The 17,248-nt window shown below is 40.1% G+C and overlaps 1 protein-coding gene across 1 annotated transcript; it reads right to left on the bottom strand.

Moving 5' to 3' along the window:
• Nucleotides 1-380: 380 nt before the first annotated feature.
• On the bottom strand, nt 381-17,087 carry foxn1 (forkhead box N1). Its single transcript, XM_080772247.1, has 9 exons — nt 17,001-17,087; nt 13,481-13,624; nt 11,904-12,218; nt 11,283-11,375; nt 10,502-10,620; nt 9,378-9,474; nt 4,646-4,853; nt 3,798-4,259; nt 381-2,549 (listed from the first exon to the last, which is right to left on the bottom strand). Exons 3-9 carry the CDS (start codon nt 12,195-12,197, stop codon nt 2,275-2,277), a joined length of 1,548 nt encoding a protein of 515 aa, XP_080628373.1. The 5' UTR covers nt 12,198-12,218; nt 13,481-13,624; nt 17,001-17,087; the 3' UTR covers nt 381-2,274.
• Between the last annotated feature and the right edge of the window lie 161 nt (nt 17,088-17,248).

Raw genomic sequence — 17,248 nt, 5'->3', positions numbered from 1 at the left:
AACAGTGGAATACAATACCCCCTTCCACCCTCTCATCTAGTCTAGACACCTACAACTTAGCCCAAGGGACCAAAAACTGATGGACTGATGGATGAGTGTTGTACATCGAACTCCCTGGCTGTATTTGCTTGTCCCGCCCTCTTGAAATGACTTTATGGTTCCACCAGTATTTATTGTGTGTACAATTTCATATGCAAAACAGACATTAAGTTTACACATAGGCAACCTTTGTTTTTCTGGTGAACTATATTATATTTTATTTTATATTTGATAAAAATACATTGAAATTAAGATTAGAGCAGAAAGATCCACGCAGCCACAGCGCACACATATATCCCAGACTATCCCAGATAACTGAAGAAGACCTGTGTTGCTCGAAACTTCAATGCATTAAATAAAATCCTCTTAATGGAAGCCATTTGATGTGTGAATCTTTCTGCTCGGCATTATTCGGTTGATCCCTTGTGTTGGACAATGTCCATGTCTTTTTAATCTTTTCGCACAACATAAAATGAACTCCCAACATTTGAATATTTGAAATTATGCCTCCTTGTCCTTACTGAATCTTATTGATATTATTTACTATTTCGAGTTATATATTATATAAGCAAATTTTTGAATGATGTTAAGAGTACAGAGCAAAATAGATACTCTGAAATGTCACTGTGAAAAGAAGTGTTTTGTGTTCATGTCCTCATATAATGCTGTCATATTTTTAAAGTCCATAGCAAAAGGTCAAAAACTGATAGGCCTACCGTTCCAGACAGTACATAATCATGCAGTACTGAATACATACAAACTTTATTTATATAGATGTGATAAATGTAAATAATACATTAAACAGTCAAAAGTTCATAATTTCAATATCCTTTTTTTGGCTTGTTTTTTACTTTAAATTTCAAAGATAAAAAAATGCATTGGTTTAAGAAAGAAAAAGTGAAAATAAAAAATATATTTTGTAATAAAAAAACAGTAGTATTGCACACCAAATTATTTGAAAGGAAATTAATTAAAAGTGCAATGTAGGCCAAGGCGTATTAACTCAGCGTGGTCTGTTTTACTTTATCCGTGTGTCTTTCATTCAAGCCTAATGTTTTTGTTCCAAACACAAAATATTGCATGCATTTTTAATCATGTGCATGTTGAACAAATAGAAAGCATGAATTTCTGCTTAATCTTATACAAATGTCTAGCAACTTCCACAGCTTCCTACTGTAGTAGGAAAGATTACTTTCATGCCACAAATTTTGATTTGAAAAACTGCTCCGGAAGAAACTATTTTGAACTCCCCTACTGAATGGGCTTCACCAGTTATGTGGGCTTCACCAGTTATGTAGCCTACAAATAATATAAAATGTATTCCATATAAATTATATAAAACAAGTAAGTCATTAATTATATATCAGCTTGCATACCATTCTCTTGCATAATGTACCTTAGTGTGGGGCTTCCTGTTGTAGTCGTGTTTGTTTGCAGTCTGCGGTGGGGGGGTGGGGGAGAGGAGAGCGGATTTAGTGTCCCATTGGCCGTGGGGCTTAGTGTCCCATTGGCTGTATAGGGATAGTCTCCCATTGGCTTAGAGGCCAGCCAATCATGAAAATCTCGCCACTAGACTAGAAAGTCCAATTATTTATCAGCTCTGCAAGCTGATAATAAAAATATTCAAAAAGTCAGTAACCCAACATGCTAAAGACGTGTAATTTCACAGGAGTTGGCATGGTATTAGAATTAGTTTGTATTGGTTTGATTTGTATTATCTCTGTTCACTGTCATTTGTGTAGCATGTCAACCCGAACCGTTGATTGTATTTGTAGGTTTTAAATTTAAATGTATATAGCTACAGTATAAGCTTTATTTGAGTGAAAAATAATGCAAAAGTCTTGTTGAAGAGCCTGCAGTGAGGGCTATGCTGCCATCTTCTGCATCAATGTTTGCATTACACTATATCCATACAGCATGTTTTGTAATGTCCATGTTGCACCCATGTTGAGGTCCTGTTATCCTTGTGTGCGTCACAGTTACAATGTTACTATTAAACTCTATTTTGTCATTATATCTCTGGAGCAGTATAGAATATACACTGACTATGGCACTCTCAACATCAACAATCTGTTACACAAGGATGAATACCGGTATATATAATATATATAAATTGTATGGAAATACGGTGACAAAACTGTGTGTCTGTTCTCCACTTTGTCAGCTACTATGATGCATTAAGGTCCAGGATACATCAAGATGAGCAGGCCCAAAGATTAGGGACTGAGTGGTGCTTCAGAGTAAAGGGATGGGTGTGGTGCATGATGTCAGATAGCCAGTCAAGATCTCCATAGGATATAGCCCATGCTGGTTCAAACTACTTCCACAGCCTACTCCTTCTTCATCCTCCTCGTCACATCTGGCCAGACCAATGGTGCAACTGGAAGATGGCGTGAGTTGAGGACTCGTGGTGTGCAAGTGAGAGACAGAGGAGGAAGATGGGGAGGTGGTGACGACCACTAATGAATCAGGTACCAGGCTGTCTTGCCTTAACTCCTCCCACAAGTTACCTGAAAAGTGGAACGTTAAGAGAGAGTGTGAGTGTGTTATTTGAATTACTACTATGTAGCCTACACGTACAGTATACAGTAGTTTAAAAGGGGGTCATCATGCAAAACATGAACATGATCAACGGCTTCTCAACAGAGAAACATGTCATTTTGCGGCATAGATACATTTGCATGCCAGGTTTGGGCATCAACTTTGTTATTTGTGAAAATGGAGGGGTGGGGGGTTCCAAATTTCCAATTCTCTTCTTCTGCAAGGGAATTGGTGCATTAAGACATACTTTATGTGAGTCAGTGTGGAATGGACTATTACGGCTTTCAGATTGGAACCATTTATGTTTTTGTCAAAAGAGGTAGATTAAGGTCACATTCTCACCAGAGAGCTTTGCTGCGATTAAAACGAATCCTGCTGCGCATTTTCAGAAAGTGCGCTTCGTTTGGCAGGTGTGAAGGCTCATTCGAATCATAATGCGCAGCAAAGAACCGCATTTTACTCCGCCCAAAAACGGGGTTTCGCTTCGCTTCCAATCGCACTTGACTACGATTTGGTGTAGGTGTGAATGCAATCCGCAGTAAATAAAGGAAATGAAGCAAACAATGTGGCGGGTGAGGAGCTGAACAAGGTTGGAGACGGAGAAGGCATATTTTACGCAGCGCAAAGATGTCCCGTTACTGTGGATAGACGTGGTCGAATGAGGAGACTGTCTGAAGCCCTGATCGAAATGAGGATGTGTACATTAATCAATTGCTTAAGAAAACACATAAAAACACTGCAGTGTAGCCTATTATAACCTACAGAATATTCTGTCTGTCTGTGCGTGCCGTAAACATGCAGTGCTGTCACTGTGTGGGGACTGGGGAGTTATATCAGTGCGCTCATGCAGCGCTGTGCCTCCATGCCCAAAAGAACAGTGTGTGGCTGCTTGCGTAGAGAGAGAGCGAAAGAGAGAGAGAGGGGGGGGGGGGTCCCCCAGACGGCACGACACATGCACGTTATGAGTGTAATTTTATTACCATAGATTTCACTGTGTAGGCTAGTTTATGAATGGAACACATTGATAAAGGTCCCCCCTGCTGCGTTTCCAATTGCTGCTAATAACAGTGTGAAGGCAAACCGCAGCCAATTCAATATGCAAGAATCCCAAAATCCCCGCCCATACGCATTCGAGTCTACCGAAGTATTAGGTGAGAATGTGACCTAAATCTGGGCATTATTACTTGCTAGCGTCTGCCCAAGTCATACAATCATACCATGGAGCTGCAGGTCAGTCAGACTTGGGTTGAGTGTGTCTACATCATAACTGCCATCCCCCTCCAACAGGAGCTCGTGCATGCTCCTGGGGCAAGGACTGTATTCAGGCCTCAGAGTGGCACTGTACGCTGGTGGCATCTTCCGAGACATAGATGAGCCCAGGTTGACCATGGTGGAAGGAACCACTGCTAAAGGCTGCTGTCTGCAGGCTGAGTAAAAGGGGAATGAGTGGGCAGGATGGGCAGTTGATTGAACATAGCAGTGTTGGTCCGATGAAGTTGGTATGTGTGGATACTGGGACTGCTGAATGGGGAGGCAGTGTTCTCGGTGCTGGGGTGGGCTGAAGGAGGACATGGTCGCTTTGTAGGCGGGGGAATGTCTGGATCCTGAACCAGGGCTGTGGTAGCCTGGCGAAGACTTGAGCTTCTCTGGTCTTTCACCCAATAGATGATCTAGATCCTCTGTGGGGGAGGAAAATAATTGACACGTGTGAGTTACGTAATTCATTTGTTGAAGAATTACAATCACGTTTCTATCACTGCAGAGTGCAGACGATAGGTCAGATTAGCATAATAGGCAGCCAGAAACTTCTGTAATTGTGTTGTGAAGGTCACCTCAATCAGTGTGTTTGTGTGTTTGTGTTTGTGTGTGTGTGTGTGTGTGTGTGTGTGTGTGTGTGTGTGTGTGTGTGTGTGTGTGTGTGTGTGTGTGTGTGTGTGTGTGCGTGTGTGTGTGTGTGTGTGTGTGTGTGTGTGTGTGTGTGTACACGTGCATATTCATATTTGTCACCAGTTACTCAGTTCACCCACCTGGTTGGTGATCATACTGCAGTGATCAGTTCACTCACCTGGCCTTGCCATGCTCTTGCGAACTGTAACGGGGTCTTTACGACGCCACTTGTGCAGCTCCTCCGTCATCTTCTCCACCTTGGCGGGGTTCAGAGCCCACAGACAGCCTTTACGGGATGAGTTCCCATTCTTGTTCTCCACCTTCTCAAAGCACTTGTTCAGAGACAGATTGTGACGAACAGAGTTCTTCCATCCATCGGGGGCTGTCTAGACAGGGTGGAGTTGGCATGTTACACAGATGTGACATACCAAGGCACACTTTAAAATGTCACAAAATATTGGTCATATGAGATGAGATGAGATATTTCTTCTAGTTGTGAGAAATTATTGCAATTTGAAAGTACGGTAAGAGTTGGGTTTTTTGGTGGTATCATCGTTCATGATTATAAATGATAAATAAAGTAGCCTACAGAGGCAAATATATTTGTAATTTCGAACATTGATCATGAAAATTATTGATTGATTGATTGATTGATTGATTGATTGAACATTTTATTCAGTTTGTAGAATGGGTGCAGTTCAGACCAGACAAATATATGTCAGTGGCCTTCTCTGATATGTAAAAGAAGTTGAGATGCCTAACAAAAGTTCATCCTGTGCCTACATTTTATAGCATTTGCTAAATACAGCTGACTATCCCCAGTTTCATTTTTCATGATGTATTTTAATGGATTATATGGCCCTGCAGCCTATATGTTTAAGATTACAGACAGCTGTCTGGACCGCAGCCATTTCCATTTGTGCCTTCTTGAATGGAAACGCCAGCAACACTTTGAGCTAGTTCCAAGGGTGGGTCTAAATGAAATTGATTTGTAGATGCCTAGAATCTAAAAAGACATCTATTTGTGACTTGACCTGGGTTCAAACAGAGGTTCATACCTGCAGCTGGTGCAAAAGCAATATTTAGTCTAGAGGGCATGAATGCATAATATACATTTGAAAGGTATGATAAACTGGCTGCCCCCTTTAAATGAACTCGCCAGTAAATTGCCAGTAACTGGATAATCAAGCAGTATTTGATGATTACATTAAAATGTAAGTGTAATGAAATAGAATGTACAAAATTCACATTCCAATGCACATACCCTCACCACGCACACACACGCACGCGCACACGCACGCGCATACACACACACACACACACACACACACACACACACACACACACACACACACACACACACACACACACACACACACACACACACACACACACACACACACACACACACACACACACACACACACACACACACACACACAATCCTTCTATTCACATCTCCTCTCTGCACCAGGATACGATAAATAGAAACAAAACACTGTCTAATTTAAATTCCCATGCCAGCATGGATCATAGGATTGTTACTAAATGTACTGATATCCACAGGTGGAGATCAAGCCCCAACAAGAATCTATGTGGGTTGGTTGCTGATCCAGCTGCTCATTTGGCACATTGTTGGACTACTTTAAACCTGTCATTAATCATCACAAGGATCTTGACAGAGAAATAAGTGTTGATTGTAACCGAGATGTAATATGGGTTGATCATTACATTACTATAACAGCTAGCCAAACCTTACAACAAAAGGTTTGGATAGAGGTGTTTACATAGCCCCAAACAACAATGACACATCCGCTTACATCATTTAAAATATAACATTAATTGTTAGATGAGATTGCACAACCTACAACGGTTGGTGTGAATAATGCATATACTGCAGCAAACAACTGTATAATGATACCGTTTTCAAACAACCACTATGTCCTATGATGTCATGGGAAGAGATGTCCCCTCATATGTATCCAATTTACAATTGACAATGACGCTCTTTATCCAGAGCGACTTAGAATAAGCAAATCAAATACAGAGAGACAGTGTAGTGACTCGGTAAACTATAGGGTGACAGGTAAACCAAATAACCTTGCATCAGTCTTTAAACAATATACAATCAAAAACAAGTTGTACATTGAAACTATAGAATAGGCCTACCAGGTAAACAATGAACCTATAGCTAGGGCTAAATAACATGGTATCTATAATTTACTTTTTAATCTTTGCATAAGTCTGCATGGTAGTCAAGTCTAGGTCAACTACTGTAAGTATCCTGATCCCCGCATGTCAGTTAACCTGAATGAATACACCTGTGTTGATACGCCCTAATCTTCACCTGAGTCACATCTGTACATTCAACACTGATGAAGGCTAGAGGGCTGAAAATGTTCCGTTTGTCTTTCCATAACTGAATGTCCCACATCTCCACCATGGCGTACTGCAGGAGCTCCGCTGTCATTATGCTGCTATTTGGAGTGAGTTTCAAAGGTTTGTATTTCTTTCAGTGCAATTACAATAAATCTCATCTTATCTTATTAGAGCAGTCGTTCTCAATAGAGGGTATGCACATGCATAAAGTGAGTGACAAATCAAGTGGTAAAGTGAGTTGCAAAGTGAGTTTAACGTCGGATTAATGCAATCAGATTGGCTTTTCTGTTTGGATGTATGGGCATGATGGGCATGGTGCCGCTGCTATCGCTGAAACTTAAAAACTGCTCTTAACTACTTCAAACCTATACAGTACTTGCGCTTACAACGCATTGCAACGTGAAGCATTGTGAGCTTGTATTATGTTATGTTAAAATGGTTAAAACCGTTTCCAAATAATGACCCCATCCTTGATGGATCTTGTCTTTGTTTGTGTGTTCTCTTCTGACTTAGTTTTGTTCTTGACTATAAAGATTTATAGAGGTTTATGACCTCTGCTGTGACTTCATTCATTGATGTTCATGTCCCTTACCGTATGACTTTAAGCTATGCCAATCCCTGACAGTGATCTCTTTGATACTGTCTCAACCTTTCCTCTTGTCATGTTGATACCCTCCAAAGTTCAAATTTCTACAGCCCCATTTTCCATTTATAACTCCCTATCTTCTGGATCTGGCCTTGATTATTTCATGATTGGTCGTGTGTTACTGTATGGCTCTTTTTTATAACAACCAACCTACTATAAATGTGCCACGTCTCTCTCTGTGTGTGTGTGTGTGTGTGTGTGTGTGTGTGTGTGTGTGTGTGTGTGTGTGTGTGTGTGTGTGTGTGTGTGTGTGTGTGTGTGTGTGTGCGTGTGTGTGTGTGTGTGTGTGTGTGTGTGTGTGTGTGTGTGACAGTGTGTGTGTGTGTGTGTGTGTGTGTGTGTGTGTGTGTGTGTGTGTGTGTGTGTGTGTGTGTGTGTGTGTGTGTGTGTGTGTGTGTGTACGGTTGTAATGCACGTAACTCGAGAACCCACGCCACCGACTTCAAATTCGACACACGCGTTCCATACCCCCGCAGGGAGTGCAGTGCACAGGCTCTGGTCCATGGCTCTGGTCAGGCTCTGCCAGTGGGCCTAATCAGCCTAAATCCCCTCACCTGTGCAATTTCCAGCCTCTGCCTCATGGCAACCCCACACTTGCCAATTGTTTACTTAACCAGTCCACACCAGTCCACACAGGCAGACAGACAGATACAGAGATCTCCATGTGGGACACAGACAGTTAAAATGGGTGGTATGACAACAGGTATTGCATACTGATCTCCATATACAGTATGGGCACAAAAGGGACAGACAGATAGTTAAAACGGGTGCGACAACGGGTATTATTAGGTTCCCAAGTTACATCGTTCCCAAGTAGGCTGGTGGCCGACGGGCTAGTTTATAACAATTACAGGCCAATATGTAAATTGTTTAGATTACTGCATGGGGGTGGCATATCTGACTGCTTTGAGATACAAATATATTCAAGGGGGTTTATTTGTCACGCACGCACTTGCAGTGGTTTGCATATTTCACTATTTCAAGTACCGGTAACTATTTCAACTACCTTATTTTCACCTTCATCCCCTAAAGGTTTTTACCCTTATGCATCCCCTTGGTGACAATACACATAGAAACGACCTCTCCTTCCATTGTTATGCAGACAACATGCAATTATATCTCTTGGTGATGCCCAACAACCCTAGAACTCAGGTATTAAAGATTGAATGTCAACTAATTTCCTTCAATTTAATGCTGTCAAAACTGAAATACTTATAATTGGCCCAGATCATTTACATTCTCAGTTTCAGTCATCACTCCCTTTATCCAACAATGTCAGGCCTGTTGCTAAAATACAAACCATTTTAACAAACTTGTTCAGACATGTAGGCCTATTCTTTTTTTAAATCAGAAAAAGTGTTTCAAAGATATCAAAATCATACATGGTTTTATTTCTTCACGCTTTGACTAATGCAATACGTAAACACGCAGCCTAAACAATGCCTAAGAATGCAGCTACTAGACTCTTAACCAGGAGAACATAACTATTTTAACTTTCCTAAACTGGTTTGATTTTCTGATTCAAGATTTCTCATTTATTTCATGGCCTGGCCGCTAATACATGTATTAACCTCTTATGTGCCTGTTCACAGCTGTGTATTTCAAACCTAAACAGCAGCAGAGAGCTTTAGGACTCAGAGCAGCAGTCGTACCAGCAGTGGTGAGCGCATCTCATCTCATCTCATCTCTTGCGCACAAGTAGGTCATACGTTGCCTATAGTGGGCATGTGCAAGTTGGCAGCTCGACAGAGTGCATTTCTAGTTTTAAGAATGTATTATTTAACTCATTATGCCTGATCTGTTCTGTTCTTTAATTCTATTTTATGTAAAGCAAATTGTTACTTTATTTAGTTATTATTTATTATTCATATTAATGGTTTCATACCTTGAAATAGGGGAAGTGTTCAGTCATGAAGCTGTAGATCTCACTGACTGGCAGGCTTCCAGTGTTGCTGTTCTTCAGAGCCATGAAGATCAGGATGCTTTAAACAAGCAGACAGTGTGATTGGCATTAACATTGCATGCAATCTTATTATCTATAGATGGGAGATAAGAATGTGGACATGGCTGAAAAAAGCGGCACATTTTTCCACATGCTCTCCATCACCATACGTTTCATTTTGGGAGGGGGGCCACGTCCAATTCAGTAGCTTGTCAGTGATCGCCAGTTACTGTATATGTGACCATACATTTTCATTATGCTTTTAAGTAGGATGTGACGTGTCAAACTAGGGGGGTTTCATGATTCCGAATCCATTGCAAGCATTAATTTTGCACGAAAAACAATCCTTGGGCTAAAAACAGCCATTACAAATGTGAGGTCATCACATTTGGGCAAGTGGCTATATGGCAGAATTTAGCCCAAGGAGTGTTTTTCGTGCTCATCCAGTCAGTACACATAACATACAGAATGCTCTTAGTGAGCGTGAGCATTCATCTTGTCTCAAATATCTTCTCTTCTCTCTGAAGCTTAGCCGTATCTCTACACCGACCTATATATGAAATGCTGCCATGAACCATTAATCAACCATTGTACGCATTGATACGCACAACCTAGGATCTTAACCAAACTGGCTGAATTGTTAAATAATTATCAAATCAATGATATACTGTTATTGTATCAAAACATTGAATCTCCAGGAACTGCAGACAGGTCCTGAACAGCATTCTGTACCAAGGTAGTCATGAACAGCATTCTGTACCAAGGTAGTCATGCCTCACATGCTTCACACCTGCAAGCCTCAGGGAGAAGCAATAAATACTGTTCACATTTTTTTTTATCCACCATAGTTTATATTAAAATGTAGCATAATATTCCTCGGGGTGCATACTTAGTTTAGACTACTAGTCATTGGTTAGACATGGGTTAAGGTTAGGTTTAGGTGTGCTGCGCCGTGGGGGTTAGGTTTAGGGTGAGGGTTTGAGACAGGCAGGCAGGCAGGCAGGCAGGCAGGCAGACAGACAGACAGACAGACAGACAGACAGATCTTGTAATCGATATGACTGTACCTGTATGAGTAAATGGGTTTGGGGAAGAGGGACAGGTTACTGTTGTCCTGGTGTGACAGCTGAAGAGAGTATTGAGAGTTGCTTGACTGACCATTTGAAGAGAACACACTCGGTGAGAACTGGTGAGAAAACACACGCACGCATACACACATTAAGCCCTATAGGGAACACAATGCAATTGATTGCACACGTGTAGATCTGCTATTTTCGAACATTCCTGAGATTAAAGGGGAAATATATACAGTATATTGACAGTTTATTGACAGTTTTTGACATTATTCGTCTATAATGATAAGCCCAAAATAGATAAGCCAGGTTGAAAGTGGTTCAAGATCTAATCTATGCTGATGACATCAGGATAACAAAAACATCCTGTATATCAAAACCACACTTCATCACGTTTTCCCTTCTTTTGTATTTATTTTAAATACTGTAAATATGCACACATACAGTAGACCACTGCTGTATTTTGATTTAAGCTTCATTTTCAACAACTTGTGGGAGCTTGTGAGCATCATGCAACATAACGACACCATACTGTTTAGCCACACCACTTGAAGCTTGTATGCTTCATTGCATTTGTTTGTTTGAATTAGTCATAAATACATTTACAATAGCTTTGCCACAGTCTTTCAGCAGGCAAATACTGTATGTATCTATTCTGTCATCCCATTCATACTATATGCTGTCTAAATTCCTTCTTTTTTGAATTGTTAATTTAACTCTAAATCACTTGAGTTATAATTCACTGTGTAGCCGCTCCTTTCCTATGGCCACGTACCTGCTGAAGAGCACCCACTGAGTACAAGGTTTTGCTTTCTGTCAGGAAGCAGGCAGGCTCCACTGGCACAGCTGGTAGTTCAGGAAAGCTCAGCTGGAAGTCATGCCAATTATAAGTTATTCTTAATGGTGTAGCAGTGGTTCTCAAATGTTTCATTTCAAGGACCCCCATATCTCTCAAAGTGTAAGACGCGCAAACTGCGTTCGCAATTAAACACCTAAAAACTGTGGGCTTAAAAGAATCATACCACCATAAAAACATGTCATCTATTCACAACTCTGGCCACATATCTATAATAAATTCATAAAAGCTGTGTGTGTGCCCAAGACAATTTAATATAGACCATCTTCCCATGAATTGCTTTATTTCTAGACTAAGCATTTGTTATTGAAATGTTACCTGACAGTCAATGTTTGCTAATCATTGCAATGTTAAAATTGTAAGCCAATTAAGGATGTGAATTGTTGTTCTTAAACCAATTTAATACCCATGGATTATTTTCAACTAGACTTTTGAAATCAATCTGCACAATATGCTTTGGAAATGGTCCACAGTAATATCAAGTATGGTGTGAGGCTTGCTAGACCACTAGCAAAATTTACTTGATTGCAATTATTGTACCATAAGTTTGGAAGTTTGAAAGCTGCCATTGCATTGGTCCCAGCATGTCGGCTCCTTGTTGCTTGACTTGTGTGTAACAGAGCAGGTGTCATGGATAGCCTCCTGCTGGAGATAAGAGCAGGGAGTTGGGCAATTTGGCAGACAGCCTCCAGTTGTCATGGCTCCATCACTGAACTGTCGACGGTAGGGATGGAAGCGGTCAGACTCAGTGGGCCCCTGTCCTGGCACAGAGTCCAGGTCTGAACTCATGACTGCATCCGTGCTGTGTCGCCTGTCTAGGGCTGCAGACTTCATCTTGAAGGAGGCACTTTCTGACTGGGCAAAGGAAACATTTCTGACCTTCTTAATCTGTAACATGACAAATAATAATAATTAAACATTTGCAGGCATGGGGGTTGCCATTGGCACAGAGAGCATTTTATAACTGGGGGGGGCATATTTGGGGGGGTATTTGCACCACAGGGAGTGCAGTGCTTGGTGTCGAGTCGGTCGGACCCACAGTTGTCCAGAACCGCCACAAAAGGCCTCTGCCAGGACTCTGGACATGGCCCCTGACCAGGCTCCATATCTCTGCTGTCCGGAGGAAACCTCATAACTCCAAAATGTTCATTTTTCAGGAAATGAAAAATATACGTCTTTAAGGAAATTAGTAAAACCTTATATTTTTTAAACGTTGCAATACTGCCTCATCAAAGTTGACTTTAGATATTGTCAATTACTTGCATGAGAAGGAGAGAGGTGGTGGAGTTAGCTGTTTTAGCAGACAGTTTGAGGGTCCAATGAGTTAAGAGACACACAGACATAAAGGGTGTTCAATGGCACTGATGTATGGAATAAAATCAAAAACATCAAAAATTGAGTTATGAGGTTTCCTCCGGACAGCAATGCATATGGAGCTGGTCTGTTCTGACATCACAAATATGATCTGACATCTGCGTAGACCCCATATTTGGGCATGCCTGACAAATAACTCCATATATGGGCATAAAAGGGACATACATCGCGAAGCAGTCGTTTCTACACTAGACCGGTCAGCACCGTTGCACTGTTTGTTTTACATCACCATTATATCACCTAATCAACATGAGTTAGACTTTAATATATTAGCGCACCTCACTTCACATGGGTGTGATTCTTTCAAAGATAGATAGAAATATACTTCCATGCACCTAATTCCATTAAAATAGCAATATAGGCCTATGGGTTGCACATTTGAACCAACCAAACAATAGATGGAGGTTAGTGTAACTGTAAAGATATATTTGTAAATTCTACTCATGTTTTGATTGGCCAAATTATAAGGAAGATAAAGGGAATAGTCATAAATGTTATTCATATCTGTATAAAAAGGCATGGCCTCAGATTTAGATATCATCATAAATGAACGCCATGGCAGTAGTCCATAGTGTTAATAGAATAGTGTTAAATGACATGTTAAAACATTTTGTCCTTAGGCCATCTTGGCTGTGAAATTGACTTAACTGATCCGTTTATCTAGCAAGGTAAGGCAGGCAGTTATTACATCCAGTTCTATTATGTTACAAATAAATGGGTTCAACTAAAAGAAATTCAAGTACCTGTGACTGCGCCACCTGCTGGCAGGAGGTGTGAAGGGGCTTACAGGTGTTATAAGGTTGGCCTGAAGGGTCGTTGTTTGAAACTTGCCTTTGGGACGAAATGTTGATGTCAGAGAGTTTGATATTCTGCACCAAATTCTGCACCTGTGAAGAGTTGAAAGTTGAAATTGAGATGGGATGAACAGGAATATGCATAATTATTATTTCCACTTTAGCAACTCAAACTAGCATAAAACAAACAAATCAATCAAACAAGCATTAAAAAAAACTGGTGTCACTTTTCATTCCAGTTTTATACTCTTATTTGAGTAAGGTTCTGGAAGTGATGTGTTTTTGTCACGTAGGAGTCTCAAACAAGGTTCTTTCTTACACTAAATAAATACGTAATTTCTTTGTGAAATTGCATATTTACACTTTTTTAAGCCTCTGGTATGATAATTTTAAAAATCCCATCCCACCAAATTCCTATTGTATTTAAAATGTTATATCAAAGCGTTTCCCAGCCCTATTTTATACTTTCAAAATGTTCACAAATAATGAATAATATAACAACAACAACAACAACATTATAGTCATAATACAATATTATTGTCACAATAATGATATTGAGGTCTTTGGACAAAAATGCTATTTGATTTTATCCATGTCGTCCAGCCCTACTTTAGAGAAGTATATAGGCAGGAAGTCACTCCAATATGTTTTGTCCATAGAGATAGAGTTATATAGAGACGTCACTGGATTTCTCCTCTCATCCACTTGTTGATCACCAGCGCATGAGATGGTTTAATGAACCTTAATGGTTTTGACAGATCACTCCACTTCACTGATGGTTTCAGATCCTCTCATTGAGTCATTATTCTACTTTGTGTCAGTATGATATCCTATCCCTTCCTATGGTGTGAGTGCATGTGTGGGAGCAGGTGAGTTCACTTTCAGGGCCACATGTGTTTGAAGAGCGACGGTTGACCCCGGTAACTTCACGTGGACAAGGGGTCCCATCTTTCTCACTTTGCAGAGAGCTGTTATCTAAGCTGAGGGGAGGTGAGTGGCACGTGGCCCAGGTTTCAGTAAAAAGTAACCCTCACCCAAACCCAACAAACCAAGCTCATTAAAACCATGGCAAACCATGGCCGTTAAGTCATTCGAAGCCAAGTAATGCTGAGAAGGATGGAAAATGTTATCATATTGCGTGTGTGCGTGCACGTGTGCGTGCACATGTGCGTGTCCGTGCGTGCTGTGTCAGAGCAAGCGAGAAAAAGACAAATATCAACTGTGAAACGTTCTGCCCAGATCAAAGGAAACTTAAGTGTCAAGGTGAAAGTTGAGAGATAGCCTTTGCTCCAGTGCAGTAACAAATCCTCTCTGCTGAAAGACACACCAACACCTTCAGAAGGGAAACACAGTACTTTCACTAAAATCTGTGGTGGACAAAGACTCAACTCAAACATTACTCAACAAGTGAAAGTTGCTCTATCAAATTAGTATCCAAAAATACAAATGTACAGTACTCAAATAAATGTACATTTTACCGTCCACCACAGGTAAACAGAGATAATTTAAGCTTGACAACTTCTCTGTTCATATTATTCTCTCAGATGAGCTAAAGAGGGCAGACTATAGTCGCAGTACAGCACAAAATCCAACTCGAAGAGTGTAAAGATGAACGCAGTTTTAGACTATTTTTAACCACTTAAACACTATACAGTACGTTGACCAGGATGCTGCTGCGTATACATACTAACCTACTGGATCTCTCTATGTTTCTGTGGTTGTCTCAGTTGTCTCAGAGAAAGAGCTTATACAGTCACACCTAATTAGCAATATAACTTATACAATTGGGGTGGTTGTACTTAGTCTCCCTGCTCTTCAATTGAGACATTTAGATTCTGTATCTGGTTTGACACAACATTTGACACAAGCCTGTTTCTGGTTTGACATGAATTTTGACCTAACAGTATCTCCACTGAGCAAGCAGGCAGTGGTACAAATGTAAGGACTTGCACAGCTGGGGTAGAATAGAAGTTGCATACTGTAGTGCAGCTTTAATTAGCTTTAATTATGTCATTAATAATGTAAATTAATGACATATAAGCGAAATTAACAGTGACTGATTTGTGAAAATAGGTTTTCCTTCTTTGCAATGATTTGTGTCATTAAACAGCCTGCAACTCATCACCTCACTCTGTGCCAAATGGGAGGACTTGCTGAAATAGTTTACACGAAGTTCAGAACACCGTGGGTATAAACTTTTGTAGAGGGAATCAATTTAATATTAATTTGTGAAAGTCTCTAGAAATAGGTGAATAATATATGAATGATTATATAATGTGAATAATGTACACATCAATAAAAAATAGCTCAATAGAATGTGTGGTGTAGAATCCTGACAAACTGTTACAGTAGTGTATTTTATGTTTGTGCTGTAATCCTGCCCTGGGAATTGTGGCACCTTTTATCCTCCCACACAAAATATGTCTGGCCCTCATTCAGATATACAACTCCCACTGGCATCATAAGGTATATAAATTAAAGGCAATCATTGTTTGTTAACAGGTTGGTTAACAGGTTTAACAGTATAGGCCTATAGCTAACACCATGACGTACTTCGATCAAAAAACATATGTACTGTATACAAAGTGTTTAATATTGTGCTTACTGCTGCAGATTAATTCGGCTTTGCATATTATATTTCACACGTATGAAATCTATTTTTGACACAGTTGAGAGTTGTTCAGATGAATAGTTCTATTATGTTAAGGTAATCATGGAAAAGACAGGGAAAGTCATTTTAACCTCAACCTTGTGTCAAAATAATATTATGACAATGAGTAACCTAATCTTCCAACTTATGTTTACAGTCACAGCATTATACAGTACGTACTATAACACGACATTAATTGTGTCATAGTTTATTGAATGAGTTTTTTTCTTTTTAACAGTGTCATGACAGTTTAACATATTATTTTTACAGATCTAGAAATTGTTATAATTTGCAGTTGATGAAGACCAGACTAAAACGTCCAAATTCTTGGATGGTTTAACTTTTCTTTTCTTTTGTAATTAACTTTAGCATATTCTATTGATGTCTAGTTAGTTGAATTATTAGTTTTCGTCGCTATTTGCCTATTTTTCTTCTCTTTATTCTACTATGGATAATCTAGCTGTGGTTATGGCTGTCAGAGATCAAGGTTAAGAATGCACTGACAACATGCGTTACGGTTATCTTGATGTGTAATGGCTCTCTGAAGAAGCAAGCCAGTGCTCAAAGTTCAAATAAGGGCCAATCAAATCCGCAACAGTGTTACAAGTACAACTCTGTCTCTGTCAATTAATACAAAATTGTATCTACGGTAAGTTGTTGTTTTTAAGTAGCAATGAGTAACCACTTGAACCCCAGTAAGTGGGGTGTTCTGGAGCCTGGAGGGGACAATTTTTGGCGAAGAAATTTGGTGCAGACGGAAAGAATTGGTCAATGTACAGTTAGAAATTAAAACCATGGCTCAATGGTCTATCCAGGCACCTTGGCTGGTAATCCAGCCTGGCAGTGTGCTGCAGGGTTAGACTCCCGATCCCGACGGCCTTTACTGAATGTCTTCCCCCCTATCTCTCTCCCCATTTCCTGTCAGCCTACTGTCTGTCCCTCCATAAAAAATATAAAATCCACATTATAAGCCACATTTTCATTTCTTTTTTTTAAATGTTTTTAAAAAAAAGAAATGAAAACAAGAATGTTAAAACAAGAAATAGAGGGTTTTAGACTAGTGAATA

The sequence above is a fragment of the Protomyctophum bolini genome, assembly GCF_963924005.1.
Source record: "Protomyctophum bolini genome assembly, chromosome: 9".
In the NCBI taxonomy this organism is placed as follows: Eukaryota; Metazoa; Chordata; class Actinopteri; order Myctophiformes; family Myctophidae; genus Protomyctophum; species Protomyctophum bolini.
Note: the sequence above shows the minus strand (reverse complement) of the source record. Positions and strands in the feature narration are given on the sequence as shown.